Source organism: Emydura macquarii, unplaced genomic scaffold (genome assembly GCF_026122565.2).
Source record: "Emydura macquarii macquarii isolate MOO-44397 ecotype Brisbane River unplaced genomic scaffold, CSIRO-AGI_Emac_v2 contig_3220, whole genome shotgun sequence".
Classification (NCBI taxonomy): Eukaryota; Metazoa; Chordata; order Testudines; family Chelidae; genus Emydura; species Emydura macquarii.
Window position 1 is genome coordinate 5421843 of NW_027133357.1, and position 15690 is coordinate 5437532.

Sequence of the window (15690 nt, forward strand, 5' to 3'; positions counted from 1 at the left end):
CACCTTTGCCCTATCTACGCTGGTGGAGCAGCATTGTTATCTATTGATTTGTATTGCCATACGTGTCGGAGCCCGAGTCATAAACCAGGATGCCATTGTGCCAGGTGCTGTACAAACACAGAACAAAAAGACAGTCCATGCCCCAAGGGGCCTGCAATCTAAGTACAGTGCAATGGAGATATTTCCCAACTATGTTGTTGCTTTCCTGGGAGGAGGGATTTAATCAATACCTCGGTGCTATCTTTCAATATTGTCCAAATTCCTTTGAAAAGAAGAACTGTATTAATACCCTTGTGTTACTTGGCAGGAAATATTTGGCTGTCTAGCTCATTTAGAAGGGATAATATCACTGTTTGCTGAGAAGATTGCACTGATCTGGAGATTTTTCAGGGGCCAGAGGAAGAGTCTTACACCAGAAATGTGTTTGACCCCACAGGGATTGACTTCCGAAGGGTTTCCAAAGGGCACTGCATCTACAGGGAGTAGGATGATATTGAAGATGGCCAAGGTAAGGAAAACAGAAAGGGGGACTGGAGAAACTCACCTGATGCTGACCATCTGTTATCAACCAGGATGGCTAATAAAAGGGCTACAAACTGAAAGGGTGGCAAACAAGTTAATAATTGTTAAAAGCGGATGAAATGTAACAAGTGTGAAAGCTGCATTGTTCACAGAGCTGGTTTCCTTTTATCATCCAGTCAATCTGAGCAACTGAAATATTTTAAAGCAAATATATCCAAGAACAGGTGCTGTTTGCTGGATCGTTCTCCAGGTTCATTGCTGCCAAGTGTTTATCAGTAACGCTGGGGAGCATTAGCATACACTTTTCTGGAGTGCAAGGTACAACTGGACTAGTTGAGGAGAGAAGGAGGGCTGGATATTTATAGGCTTTTGTCACAACACACTGGCTAACTTATATTTAGACACTACGAAATAGTTCTAACTAGACTATTTGCTCATTTCAGTGGAACACCCACACTTTTAGATACATCTGGCTATATATATTTAAGTAGACAAATTTCCTAGCCCCTTGTGGCACATTGTTTGGCACTGAAGTGATTAAGTGGACCAGATTCACTGATATAGGATTGCAGAGCAGCTGAATCAACTTTCATGTCCCTTTAAAATGAGGTAATAAGGGAGAGAGGATTATCCAGTGCTTAGACCGTGGGACCGGGTGCTTGGAATTCTAGATTCTATTCCCAGCTTCGCCAACAAGTCACCCTGTACAAGTCACTTTACCTCTTTGTGACTCAGATTCCCCTTCTGTAAAATGGGGTGACAGGACTTCCCTAACTCCCTGGCCCGAATTCACTACTGGTGGTAAAGCATGCGAAGGTCCTCAGAAGAGATGTGCTATATAACTGCAGAACAAAATAGAATCGACACAGCAAAACTACTCAGACCATCTTGCAAGTGTCAGCTCTTTACAAATATTAATTAAGCCTAAGCAACTGGCCCCAGGTGACTCAGTGCGTCCAGGAGTACAACCCACAAGCAATGACTCCCAGTGATCTAACCACATTCCCACCTTGCAGAGGTGGACTCACTGGATAGCAATGGCAAAATCTGGAAACTATTCTGTGATGTTAAATTGTTTCTTTTCCTGACTAAACCTTTGGGTTCTATTTGTATTAGCTTATATGGGCCCTTTGCCCGTTTCTTCAGGCCGTGGAGCAGGCACTGCTTGGTTGCTCATGTGTATATTTTGCTTATCTCACTTTGGCTTCTTTCTCATGCCAGTAAGTATGAAAGCGGAAGTGTGGAAAATGTAATGCTGCCTCTGGAATGATCCAAAGAATGAAAATATATGGAGGTGGGCCCTGATCTGAACTCTGGGTCCAAATTCCTGATTTCTATCATGGGCTGGATTAAAACCACGACTCCCCAAAAAGCTTGAGGTCTGGAGATCTGGGTGTCAGTCCTGGAAAATCTGATCTTCTATTTCCATGGAGCAGGCCTGATTGCAGATTTCATTTCTTGATCTCCTCTCTGTAAAAACAGCTTTTTATAATGTCTACTAAAACTACTACAAAAAACTACAACTACTAAAAAAAAGAGCTCTTTGATGAAGCTACGACCTGCTTCTGATTCTGTTAACAAAAGGTTTTCCCTTTGTCATAGGAAAAAGTTGCCAAATTTGCCTCAGACAGTCAGATATTTGGATTATGGCTAAAGCAGAAGGTACTTGCTCAAATTCAAACAAAAATAATGAATAGGGAAAGGCAACTTAATTGCAAAATCTTACTCTTAATTCCATTTGTTCATAGACCAAAATGTGTTTTCCCGGGGCTGCTCCTTGTCTGTACTGATGGTTCTGGTTCAGCGCCGTGATTTTCACTGGGTCTTTCCATTCAAAGCTCCCAGACTGAGCCAGTGCTGGCTCATCAGAACCCAGCAGGGTGAATTCATTCCCCGCTTTGTGCTTTTAATGATTTTGCTGACATAGCCTGGGAGGACAGGCAACTGCACTAAATAATCTCCAGAGCCCTTGAGAATGATCAGAGAGACTGGGGAGACCCCAGAACAAACGGGGCGATTCTCAGCGGGTACAGGAACTGCCCAGAGGAGATAACAGCAAAGAAATGCTTTGATCCTGCACCCCGCAGGCAAAACTCCCGTAACTTTAGTGGGTGTGGTGTCCAAGCAAGGACCTCAGTAACAGGCTGTACCTCTTTGTACAGCATAATGAGGCTTTAACCAGTGGGGGGAGGAGGGTGAACAAACCAGGTAAATCCGGGCTGAGATTGCCTGTGTAAGGACTGCAGGGTTGAGGCCTTTCTTTGTTGCCCTTGATTCTTCTATCTTCCACCTTCAATATTTCAGAGCATGAGAGAACTCATGGGCTGGCTTGGCCTTATCTGCAGAGAGACGTGTGCATTTGTGATTGGGAGAGAGCTGGCGACGTGGCTCGGCAGACCTGCTTTATAACCCTGGCACACAGCTACGCCTGCACCTGCACTGTAAGTCCCCAGCAGGATCTTTGACTCTCCTAAGGCCAGATGGCAGGTGCCCTGCTGCTGCTGCTGCTCACGCTCGCCTCAGCTCAGTCGTTTTCTCACCAGCGAGGCCTCATCTTCAATTTGGTAAGAGGAAGCTGGGAAATGCTGAGTTGGCCTGGGCCTGAGCCCACATGCTCTAGAGGGAGGGAAAGTCTCCCTGAGCAGAGGGGAATTAGCCACCCTGCAGATCTGCAGATATCCCCTGCTTCCTTTCTGTGTCCTTGGGAATCTCCTCTGGTAGCAGAGAAGGGTTTTCATAGGCATCTGTTGCATCTTAGTGCTTGATTTCAATTTATTTTATGAATTCTAAAGACTTTATGGGCATTTCTGTGGCCCCTCCCCATGCTCCTTAAGGAAATGACTCACAACCCCGATGGATTAATTCTCACTGCCCGGAGTTATCATCCTCTCCATTTTACAGATGGGGAAACCGAGGCACGGAGAGATTAATGGCCTTCTTTGCAGCAGTGTCAAGCAGCCCCATCTCCCTTTGGAGGGGCAGGAGTTCAGCATCTCTGAAAATCAGGCATTAATGTCATGGTCAACAAGGAAGCTTATGGCAGAGCCAGGAACAGAGCCAGAATGGATGTTTCTAGTGTCCCGGTCCAGTGCTTTGACCACGTGGCAGTTGCTACATAGTGCCTTAACCACAAGCCAATTCATTGTTGAGTTGTGGGATTGTGACATAAAAGGTGATGGAGCCAGTCAGCATGTGTGCCCAGAATCAAGCCCTGGAAACCACAGCGAGGGTGTTTGTGGGATTCAGGGTGAAGAGGGGGAAATGTCAGATTCTCGGACTAGGACACTGGGGCTGATGCGAAATGGTATTTCACCCTTAGTTGGCAATGGCAGATTTCATACATGTGCACAAGGGATGCACTTTTAGGGGAGGATCCTGCTATCCTTACTTATGATTTATTCAGGGCAAACTCCTATTGACCGCACTGAGTGTTTTACTTGAGTCAGGACTGAAGAAAAACTGCAGGATCCTCTAATGAACTTGGATGAAATCAAACTCCATTTAGAGAGTGCGTGCGTATCTGTGCGTGTGTGTACACTACATACGCTCCATACTGAGATACGCTATTGAGAAACCACCTAGAGCAATGTTTTTTCACAGAGTCATTTCATTCCGAGTGGGACTTACGTTCTCCGCCAGCGGAGACTCACCAGAGTGGAGCTTACTGGAGGCAGGGTCCAGAGTGTGCGTGACAGAGGGCAGGAGGAATGTGTGGCTTTCCCTGTCTGTGACAGGAAGAAGCAGGGGGAGATGGACCATCACCCTGGAGCCCTTTGGATCCATGCATCAGCTCTCGTGGTGCTTTCCTTACAGGACAATGGGGAGCTGTGTCTGCAAAGTGCTCAGTGCAAAAGCAGCTGTTGTCACAGGACTGGTGGGCTAAGCCTGGCTCGTTGTACGAACCGAGCAGCCGAGAACCAGGAGTGTTCGCCAAAGGTACGTGGCGTTCCCGGCAGCTCTGCTGACACACTAGCCTGGCACACACGCCTGCCAATGTGCCTTTCCCTTCCCCCTTAGGCAGTGGGTAAAGCAGCCGTGGTTGGGATTTGCACGCAGCTGAGAGAGCCCCGGCATTCGGAAGGGGCAAAGCCCCAGAGGTTCGGGGATCCCGTTCCAAACACTTGAACCTTTTGAGGCCCATTTTCAGTGCCCTGCCGATACTCCCTCGTGCGCCTCTTCTTTGTGACACCCCCTGGAAAGATCTTGGGCTCTTTCAACACCTTACCTGCCACCAGGACTGGATTTTCAAGGCTGGTTCGTGAGTCTCTCCCTCTCTGGGGACGCCACATTCCCACTATAATCCTCGCTGCTCTCTGAAGGAAGGCTGCACGGCTCGCTTGCTGCTTGCCCTCTTGGCAGGAGCTTGTCTGGTGATGGAGCCCAGCAGCCCCTTGCTATGGCCAGCTAATGCTGGGCCGCTCTTGGGCTTCCCATTTAGCTGCCCCCGGCTCCAGTCTCCTAGCCCCAGGTGTGGCCGTTTCCAGGCCGTGCTGTATGATGACACAGGAAGACCTGGTCCCTGCCCGGAGAGCTCACAGCCTGAACGGACAAAGAGTAGGGGACAGGGTAATTCCACACACGGGTCAGTACAGGGAGGTATCTGTGCAAATGGGCCCACCTGGGCGACAGCAGGGTAAAAACCTGGGACCCAGTGGTTCCCAGCCTGTGGTCCACAGACCCCTGGTGGTCCACGAGGCTACTCCAGGGGGTCTGCAGAAAAGAAAAATAACAACATCCTCACCAAGGAAATGCACAATTTCAAATAGAACTAGTAGCATGTGGTGGTCTGCGGAATGTTTGGAGGTTGAAAAGGGGTCCACACACTTAAGAAGGTTGGGAACCACTGAGCTAGAAGACCAAGTTTCCTACCTGGAACTCTTATAGGGATCAGTCACTAGAGGCTGACACAGACCCACACTGTGGGAGGTGTGTTACCTGTACACCGTCTCAGCCCAATGGCCCGTCTCCTCGCTGTTATTAGCTGGCTGGTTGCTTGCTGGCGTTGTGGCAGTGCTGGGATTTGAATGCAGGGAGGGTGGTGGCTTTGTGGATCTGCTCAGGAAGTGTGTCCCGTGCTAGGGGATGGCAGAGAAGACAGCTGAGGGTTTGTTGCTGGAGAAGCAGACTGGTTTGCTGAGGCCTCACTGGCGGAGCGGAGAGGGCGCTGGGCATGCTCAGTCCAATGTGCCATACGATTATCCAGGCCTTTGTGTCCCCTGCAGAGCATCTATGGGGTTTACTACAAGTGTCCCTGTGAGAACGGCTTAACCTGCGAGGTCGATAAGAGCATCGTGGGATCCATCACCAACACCAACTACGGCATCTGCCAGGACCCTAAGAGCTCATCCAAGTAACAATGGAATCACAGCATAAGAAATGTCCCCCTTCCCAGGCACGTGTCCCACAACCATCACCCCTTCCGCTGCACACACCTCTCCTCTCCAGCGTATCTACTGTATACACCAGACATCTCTTCCCATGCTCCTTCCTCCACACGTCTCACCCCACCGCATACAGGTACCTGTCTTGTTACATGTTTATCCCCCCTACCAAACACCCCTTTCTACCCACACAGACACGGATCCCTCCTGCTCTCACCAACACCTGCACACAGACCCGCACCACATGTACACACACGCTTTCAAACACCTACACTCAGCCCTGCTGGAGTAACACACAGGAATACTGAATGACATTTGATTACCTGGTGTCTCTCTGTGCTGAGTCTTACGAGTCAGAGCACCCTTCCCCTGTATCTGGGTGAAACAAGAACACATTAGTTCACAGCTCTCCGAGAGCCATTCTTTTCTCTCCCACGCTCAAGTCCTCAAAAATAGCTACCTGCCTCTATCCTGCTCTGTATCTTCAGCTGATGCTTTACCAAAGGGGCTGGAGTCAGCTTCCTGGTGCCCTCTCCTGAATCCCGTTGTTCATAAGCAGTGCCGACCTCGCCCAGCCCTGGCCTCGACTTCCCACTGATTACATCATAGACTCTTTTTCTGCAATATCTGACCAGCTTCTCCATGGTGCCGCAGCAAATCTTGTGCCTGTCCATGTCACTCCAACCCTGCCTGGGAATGGGGGAAGGGATCTCTGACGCTATTGTTGGACTTTCCAGTAAAACCTTTCTTCTCCTGTGGGTAACATTGTGAGATTGGGCATCGTTCCCCACCTTCCACCTCCTTCTCCAGTTTATGGAGAGGTAGCAGGGCCAGGACCTGTTCCATGAGCCAAGGTAGAGGGAGAAAAGGGTCTGTAGCAGGTAGGAAGGAAGAGATTTAGTGGGAGATAGGTAAGACTTCAGACCAACTCAGAGAAGGCTCATGCCTTGGGCAGAACAAGGTTGGAGAGGGATTTCCGTCTCCCTGTGGACTATCCGGGGCAGATTGGCTAAATCTGAGGAAATTTCAGTCACTGAAATCATTCAGCTAGCAGCTTTTTTTGCTCTCCAGCCAGACTTCATTTCCTATGATGCACCATGGCCACACAACTCCCACAATGCACTCTCCTTCCCCCTAAGAGGAGATTGGGGTGCATTGTGGAAGATATTGTCCAGTCAGGGAGCCTGGTCTACAGAGGTGAATGAGAGCAGAAAGCACCCAAACTGCAACTCCCATGAGGCACCACAGCAGCCTTTCAGAATTGTACTATTTTGGTTTTCAGCCAAAATATTTCAGATTTTAATTTTGATTTTTTTTGCCAAAAAATCAGTTTTTTAGCGTGGAAAACCCCCATTTTCTGACCAGCTCTACTCACACCATCTCCTAAGCGGTGTTGGCAGGCAGTTCTGTGGCTGTATATATAAACCTTACCTGCATGTAAATAGCTAATCAATAGATAAGGTAACAATAGCTGCCACTCAACATAGTTCCTGGGTTTTGCAGGACAAATAAAACTTGTTAGCATTGTGCATTGCAAATGGCTTTCTTAGTGCAAGCTCTTTACGACAGCTGGTAATATGATGTTAGAAGTCAAAAAAGGAGCTTCTCCTTTATTCCTCTGTTGTGGCAAAGCACAGGCCCCGAGTCACTCTAGCAATGGCCATGAGCAGAATCTGATCCCCTACTGCAAATGTCTGTGAACACTGCGCTTTGCCTGCGTTTTCGACAAAGGGTGTATTTATAGGAATAGGGCGGTACCCCTTCAAAGAGGTCGCCAGCCCCCTAGTGGCACTCGTTGTGTCCTATGTTTTAGACGTCTCCAAAACCCAACCACAGCTACATGTGCACGTGTAGCTAGGCTTCTCATGTCGTGGATACTTGATAAACATGGTTCTTTGGATCCCACCATGCCCTGTGGGTTTTTGTTCATATTGTTTGCTGTGTAAGAGCAAGACACAACGAGGGGAAACTGAGGCACCACAAAGTTAAAAGTGACTTCTTCAGGGGCACCCACCAAGTCAGTGTCAGAACCTGGAACCAGGAGCTCCACTCGCCTGACTCCCCTTTAGCTTTAACCACTCAACCACCCTGCCTTTTGTGGCTTATGTATTGGCATTGCTCTAATGTGAGCTCAGCCCACCTTTCCCCTGTGTAACTGAATGCCTTTCAGGGGTCCTTGAACTGACCACTCGTTGGTGAAATCTCACGCCTTTTAACAGGAGGGAGCGTTAGTCTGGGCCTTATCCTCAGTCATAACATGGGCACCACAAGGGGAAGGCTGGGAATTACCGGACTGACAGTCCCCTGGCAGACAAAGGCTTTGAAAGCTGGAAGCAGGGTCGGGGGGTGGGGAACGCATCCCCCTTGGTATGAAAGGTTTCACCAGCAATATGGGAGGACGGCAGTTTCCTTCTGGTGCATTGTTCCCATTCGAGGCCTGGTTGGCCCTGGCAGCGTGGCCCAGGGGTGCATGCACCTTGTGCCATGTGCAATTTTCTTGGAGCAACATTTCTTAGGGCAGGTATATTTTGTTCTTCATCCACCCTCTGCTAGCTCCCTCTGTCTGACTGAGCCTGCTGCATGAGTGCTCAGGTAGGCTACGAGGGCACACCTGCCTCAGGAGGTTATGGGGCTGCTGCAGGCGCTAGGGGGCAACGGACTGGCCAGTGTGTGTCCTGTCCAACCCCCAGGCTGCCAGTTACAGCCCTGCACGTGACCCAGAGCTGGACTGGGCGGACAAGGCCGTTCGCCTTGGACACCCCGAATCCTGGAGGTTGGAAGGGAGCATTTTCCTGTTCGCTCCATCTCCTCTCACCATTGCCCTTCCTAACGCTACAGTGGTACTTGTCAGGGGCCAGCTGGGGCCAGCCCAGGCAGCCTGGATAGAGGGGTGCGTTGCAGTCCTTTCTCCCCCGGGGGCCAGGACTGGCTCTCAGTGTACTTGAAATGGGAGCGAATTCAGCAGGAGACCTTCCTCCCACCACGCCTCTTCCTTGGGCAGGGAATGGGGGGAGAAGGGGCCTGGGACGCAGCTGGGTTCTAGACCACTTGGAGCTTTGCAGATGGGACCCAGCACATGGCATTTGCCCTAGGAGCTGTGGGGCAGGCAGTGTGGAGTGTGGGCATAACCACCCCTCCCCACGCCGCCTTGTTCAGCATTCATTCCAGTGTTTGTCTATGCCCCACGCTGAGCCCGGGCTGGGACTCGGCTTTGAGCCCAAGCCCCATTTCCCTCCATGCAGCCCTCAGTCTGACTTGCGTCAGCAAGCACTCCGGACCCAGGTCCTAGGACCCGGCTAGGGCGTGGCTCAGAGTTTGAGTCTCACCGTGACTCAGGCCCAAGCCCATTCTGCAGTGTAGACGCAGCTCAAGCCGCAGACACGAGGCAGAAGGTCTGCGTGGTGCAGTGCGGATGCACCGGCACAGCTGTGCGAGCCAGGTCCAGCAACGGCAAGGCTAGTTTTTCAATGCAGTGTGCACGCTCAGGCGTGGGCCCCCACGCGCAGCTCCCTCAGATCTGGGCTTAGCGTGCAGTGTAGACATCCCCTGTAAGGCCTTGTCTGCCCTGAGGGTTTGCCCCAATTCCAGCCACTGGTGTAGCTTCTCCAGGGCAACCCCCTAGTTAGGATGGGGCAAAGTCACGGTTCACACTTCCTCGTTTCAAGCAGGGGTGAGCTCCCGCTCCTGGTGCAAGCAGCAGCTTGGCCTGGCTGCACTGGGGGTTTGCACTGAGACAGCCAACCGTGATGGCTGGAAGGAGGACAAATCCTCCGCCTAGCCGAGGCCTGAATTTGCTTTCTGAGCAGTGGCACTGGGGATGTTTCCTAGGGGCTGAATTGCTGAGACAGGCTCCTTTGAGATCCCCGGTTCCCCACTGATATTGGCTGCTTTCTGGGGAAAGACGCAGACAGATGGCGATGCCCCTCATGCCTGACCTCTTTTATTAGCCTCTGGTTATTCTTCTGGTCTGATCTGCTTATAACCCACCCCCGCCACTAGCCAACTCAGGGGTTGGCGTCGTCATCGAAGTAGGAGCAGTCGATGCGGTGTTTGCTGAGTTTGGCCTCCTCCTCCTTGCAGAGCTGGATGCTCAGGATGACCTTGCAGGCCTGGATCTGCACCTCTTCCTCAGGGTGGATGATGAGGGAGAGCAGGCGGTCGGCCAGGCGGGAGTCCTCTCCGAAGAGCACCTCGTGGAGGGACAGCTCGTTGTACTCCCAGAGCACCGACTGGTACTGCGGGGTCAGGCGCCCCTCGCTCAGCTTCTCCACGAACACCAGCACCTCGTAGAGCAGGTTGCCAGGCAGCGAGGAGTGGAAGAGGTTCAGGAAGTCCGCGTGCACCTGGGGGCCCAAGGAAAGCACTGCTGTGGGCTCCGTTCACAGCCCCCTTGTGCCTCTGCCTAGGAACAACGTTTCAAGGCTGGCTGGCCGAGCGGTGGCAGGGGCGCCAAGCCTGCCTGATGGGAATGTGGGAGGGACGGAGGGTGAGGGAACCCGTCCCAAAGGCAACGCACAGGGTCCTGAGGACCCAGGGGATTCTGATCCACCTAGGTCTGTATCTCTCTGCTCATCCTTCCCAGCCCCAGCAGGGATATGGCCAGCCTCGAAAGGAAGAGCAAGAGCTGCAGTTTCTCTGAGCTTGATCCAGACCTCTGAGCCCAGACCACAGCGAACTTGGAGCCAGCTCAGGCACTGGCTTTCTGCTCCTGTTGGGCCCGAAATGTCTTGAGATCAGCCTCTCGGGGGATTCTGGACCCCACCAGCCTGTCAATGGAGCAGGCAAGTTAAGGAAGCTTCTGTGAAGTTCAGCAAACAGAAGTGGTTCAGTTCCAGGGCCTGGAGCACAGAGGGAAGAGCCTGGGGCTGGAGTAGGAGGGAGCAGGCGCAGGGGTGGAGGGTTTTGCTGCCCCGTCCCAGGTTAACACTCGGCATTTGCAGGTGAAAAGCAGCAGGGAGAGCGTGTCTTTTTTTTTTTTTTTTTTTTTGTGGGTTTGGTTTTCATCCTAATCAGCAACTGTATCCAAATCAGGACGAATGCGACTCAATTCTTCTAAGTGTATTCAGCCGGAGGCACAGCCCCAGCAGGGAAACTTCAGCCCGAGCAGCTGACGTGTTGCAAAGTTATAAGCAACAGGGGAAATGTTAGATCTTAAAAGGGAAAATGTCAGGCACTGCCTGTGCCGCCTATAATAGAGGACCCCAGATGCCCCTCTCCTTGCAAACTCTTGTGCTCCCTGCTCCCCTCTGCCTCAGGCCCGGCTCTTCAAGATGCTCCCAGCCCTGGTAGCAGACTGGCCCTTACCTGGCAGTTCATGATGTCATACAGAAGGTCTTCTTTCTGGGCCAGGATGCTCAGCAGCTTGAGAACTTGCACCTGGGAAAACAGGGCAGGGTGTCTCAGCACATGACTCGAGGAGGGGAACGCCACAGCGGGCCCCGTCACTGCGGAAGCAAAGGTCAGTGTCCTGCAGGCGCCACTGTAGGGAACGAGATGGGAGACCTCACAGCGACTCACTCCAGTCCCAGCCTCCCCCAGCAGGAGGCGCTCTAGGGCACGGGCCAGGAGCGCTGGCTGTAGAACAAAACCAGCCGAGTGGCCGAGCTCAGGACTGGGATCCCGGGTTGCCTGCATTCCAAGCTGAGCTGGGACAGCGACTCGTTCTGTGGGTTTAGACAAGTCCCAGTTTCCCATCTGTAAAGGAGGGCTGAGGGGCGAGGCGAGCGGGGTTAGTTCGTGCGTGTAAAGCACACTGAGAACCAGTCCTCAGAGTCACCCGGCAGCACCCCTAGGGAACAGCTCAAGGGCATGGTGCGGGAGGAGCTCACAGCTCCTCCTGTCCCAGACAAGGACCCCCCCCCCCCACATCAGCAATGGTGCAGGAGCCCCTGGCTGGGAGAAGGAGGAACGCCCACGTTTCTATACCTGGACCAAAGTGCTCCCCGTCTGCAGAATCTCCATGAAGGACGGTATCACCCGTCTCAGGAGGGGGTGGGTGTGATCCGGCAAAGGCAACCCATTGAGCAGCCTCAGCCCAGCAATGTGCAGCTCGGTGTCCCAGATGGTGGTGACCAGCTCCAGGATCTTGGGCACAAACTCCTGCGCGGGAAGACAGAGCAGACCCGTGACTGTTCACCTGACCCCAAAAGCCTGGGGCAAGTGCAGCCCTTAGTAACGCCCTCCAGGGGTGACCGCTACTGTGCTGTGTGCGGCTCTAAAGAAGGACACCACATGTTTCTTTTCAGAGAGAAAGATCAGCTCAGGCTGGGAATCAATACGGTTGTTCCCAGAGGCAGAGGGCTTAGAGGTAACATTAGAGCCCAAGGAGTCCAGCTATATCGTTTTCTGCAGCTTTGTGGATCCATTGATAGAGTGAGAGGCAGAGAGGGAAGCAATTACCTGGATTTTAATTCTAAACTTCCGGATACCAGCAAATGCCTTGAGGGCATTTAACGTCTGGATTTTGATGCCTTTATCTTTGTCATCCAAGCCTGATGCCACCTGTTTGATGTCCTCATGGGTACAGGCTGAGGCCTGGAGAAGTAAGACACAGACCTGGGTAGAGTTGAATTAAAACACACGCGGGGACATCTCACTTCTGAATAATTATTTGTGCCCATAAATGGAGGTACTGGGGGTCTGGGACCCATATAAGTACCTGAGGGGTGGGGCCAGCGGAGCTTCCCTTCTAGTCAGTTTGTCAGTGGGGACTAGGGAGCTGCGCTGTTGAACCCAGGCAGAGCCCCACCACTCCCAGGGCCGGACCCCTGTTGCCGTCTCTTAAAGTCGGCCATGTCCCCGCCAAGGGACCGTCTCTGCCATGTGAGGGCCACCATCCTGCTCTCTGTGGCCTGATGCAGGGAGTGAGAGGGCTGAGAGCGCCCCCGCTTTGCACTGTAGCTGGTTCCCTGCAGCCACAGGCAATAGCTGGGAGGCTCTGTGCAAGCACAAGACACAAGGCTGTCAGACACCTGGCAGCTGAGAGAATGCGGAGCTCAGACTAGGGTGGCGCTGGTTTCCAACGGGGTCTTCACAGAGTTAGAGAAATGACATTATAAGAAACCGGGCTTGCCCTGTAAAAAATTAGACCAAATCCTCAGCCCATTCAAACTCATGCAGTCCAGAGCCAGGCTTTAGAGCCTGGACCCATCTCTGGTTAAACAGCGTCGCCTCCCTCTTTGCCTCATCAGGGCAAGATTCTTTGTCATCATGGAACAACAAGCAGAGTCCCCTGAAAACTCACTGAGCTTGTGATGCCAGCTCAGATCAGATCTGGCCTGGAGCGTGTTCCCCCGGATCAGGAATTGCAACCCATTCCTTTCTGCCCTTCAGCTTTCCCACCGACCCAGAATCTCTCTTTCCCCAGCAGCCAGCAGGTTTGGAAGGAGCTCTGATTGAAATGGCCAGCTTTCCTTTGCTCTCACCTCCGACTCCAGCAGGTAAACGCAGCGGGTGATGCTGTGTAATATCATGCTCTTGGAGTAATCATCCTGCTTCTGGCTCAGGGAAATCAGGAGCCTCCGCAGCTCTCCAGAATCTTTCACAGCAAAATTCCCATGCTCTATGGTGAGTCCTAGGAACAATCACCCAGCAATAAGCCACCAGCGCTGAGGGGAGCAGAGTTCAGACCCTTGCAGCTGGCATGAAGCCTTCTCACCTGCAAGCTGAGCTCCAAGAGGAAAGCAGCCAGTGGAGGCTTTTAATACTATGAGACAATGTTGCCTAGTGGATAGAGCACTGGACAGGGACTCAGGAGACCTGCATTCTATTTCCTGTTGTGCTGCTGCATGATCTGGGCCCATTGCCTCTCATTTAGTTGTGCTGTTCCAACCTGCCATGGAACTTGGGGTTCTCCTGCCATGAGGGGTCAGGAGCATGCACAGGTGAATGGGAGCTGGCCAGAACAGAGGTTTATGAAATTACAGCGGAGAGGGGGAGCCTAAAGTGGCAGCCAGCAGAGCCTGGAAAGCCGGCACTGGCTTTGGTACTGTCACTGCAAGGGATGAGACAAAGATCCTCCTGAAAACCCACTGGGGCCAGCAGTCTGGGAAACAGCAGCGTGCTGCAGATTGTTCAGCTACCAGCGTGGCCATGTGGCATCAGGCCACATGATCGTGCTAGTGAAATTCCAGGGAGGCTGCTGTAGATAATCGGCCACCTAGGTTACCTGAGCGAGGGGGTCCCCCTACTGGCAGTGATGGAATGACACTTTCAGGAGAGAGAGAGAGAGAGAGAGAGAGAGAGAGGGACATGGGCTTTGACCTTTAATGAGGCCTCACTCAAAACTAGGGCAATAAACAATAGTGAAATTTAGAATAATGATAACAACCACACAGCGGTGACAGAACACGTGTTCTGCAGCCCGGACGGTTCTCATCAACACTCACACTGCATGGGCCTGCAGTGAACATGTTGGCTGTATATAACAAGGCTGATATCTGCCACTTCAGAACTTCCATTCAAACTCCTGATGCCAGCAGACAAGCCCTCAGAGCCTCAGGATCCCCTGACGGGAGAGGCAAGTATTATTACTAGAGAGGGGCCTGCGCTGCAAAGTCAGAGCTGGATCCGAACACCCCAGAGGCTGGAGCTGTTTGGATCCCGGATTTTGGCTTGGACTCATCTCAAAGAGAGGCGGGGAAACTGAGGCACGGAGAAGTGAAGTGACTTGCCCAAAGTCAGCCAGCAGGTCCGCAGCAGAGCCAGGATTAGAACGCTGAGGCACCTGGTTGCTCAAGTTCCCCCTTTGCTCCCACACCAGCAAGCATTATATGACGTTCACAGGGTACCAGCGACAGGAGTAACTTGTCCTTTGGGGACCTGATCCCTTCTGCTAGCCCAATGGGCTGCCGTCAACAGGGCCCGCGAAGGGCGCTGTACCGAGCTCTCCTAGAAGCAGGTGGCTGCGCCCGCTACTCACTGGCGATGCTGACAGGCTCCAGGTTGAAGCGGGGACAGTTCAGTCCCGCTCTGATGGTCTTGTAGAGCAGGTAGACGGCCCCAGCTCCGGTGGCCACGCTGAGCATGTTTTTACGGGTGCACATCTCTAAGTACTCCATCTTCTTGCCTTGCTGCCTGGCGGCATCTGAGGGGGAAATGCCAAGAACCCGCTGAGGGGGGCTGTGCTCTAGAACCAGAACTCCCAAGGGTCCGGAACAGTGGCCTCAGACAGGTCCCCCAGCTGGACCTGCTACGCTGCTCATCAGATGGTTTGTGATGTCATGTACCATCATGGCACATGAGCTGGGGTGCATTCCCTGCTGGCTGGGGGAAGAGCGGGTGTGGGAGGAAGGACTCTGGGTTATTATTCATTAAAAGCCAGCACCTCCATAATGAGAGTGTGAATCTGCTGCTGCTCCATCTCCATCTCGGTAAAGGGGATGAGGAATTGGGATTTCTTGGATCCGAGGGCACCAGCTGGCTTGCACTGCTGGATCCCTGGAGGAAGATCCAGCATACACCATTGGAGGGCAGCAAAGTCCTAGAGATGGCTGGAGGGTTTCCACTGGCCTCTCCACCATTCATCCTCTGAGGGATCCTCTGGGGTGAGGAAGGCCCCATTTCCACAGCAGACTGGACCATCTGGGTCAGCTGGAGGGAGACACCCTCTTGCGTTCCCTCTGAACTTCCTGCCTGCTGCACGGTACAGAGCGCTGACGCACCCACACCTCTCCCATGTCCACCAAACCCCCATCTTACTGCAAAAGCGCTGAGTGTTTTCAAACATACTCTCCTCTCTTGCCCCCAACGTCACCCCTTGGGCGTCCCACAAACAGAGCCAGGGTCG

General features: G+C 52.5%; 2 protein-coding genes across 2 annotated transcripts; one reads left to right on the top strand and one right to left on the bottom strand.

The window, feature by feature from the left end:
* Window positions 1–3002: 3002 nt before the first annotated feature.
* On the top strand, window positions 3003–5876 carry CLPS (colipase). The gene is made up of 3 exons (XM_067531622.1): window positions 3003–3086; window positions 4336–4458; window positions 5745–5876. The coding sequence occupies exons 1-3, from the start codon at window positions 3003–3005 to the stop codon at window positions 5874–5876; spliced, it is 339 nt and encodes a 112-aa protein (XP_067387723.1).
* Window positions 5877–9907: 4031 nt separating this feature from the next.
* Window positions 9908–15156, bottom strand: ARMC12 (armadillo repeat containing 12). Its single transcript, XM_067531651.1, has 6 exons — window positions 14824–15156; window positions 13328–13476; window positions 12303–12437; window positions 11829–12002; window positions 11208–11279; window positions 9908–10246 (listed from the first exon to the last, which is right to left on the bottom strand). The coding sequence occupies exons 1-6, from the start codon at window positions 14960–14962 to the stop codon at window positions 9908–9910; spliced, it is 1008 nt and encodes a 335-aa protein (XP_067387752.1). The 5' UTR covers window positions 14963–15156.
* Between the last annotated feature and the right edge of the window lie 534 nt (window positions 15157–15690).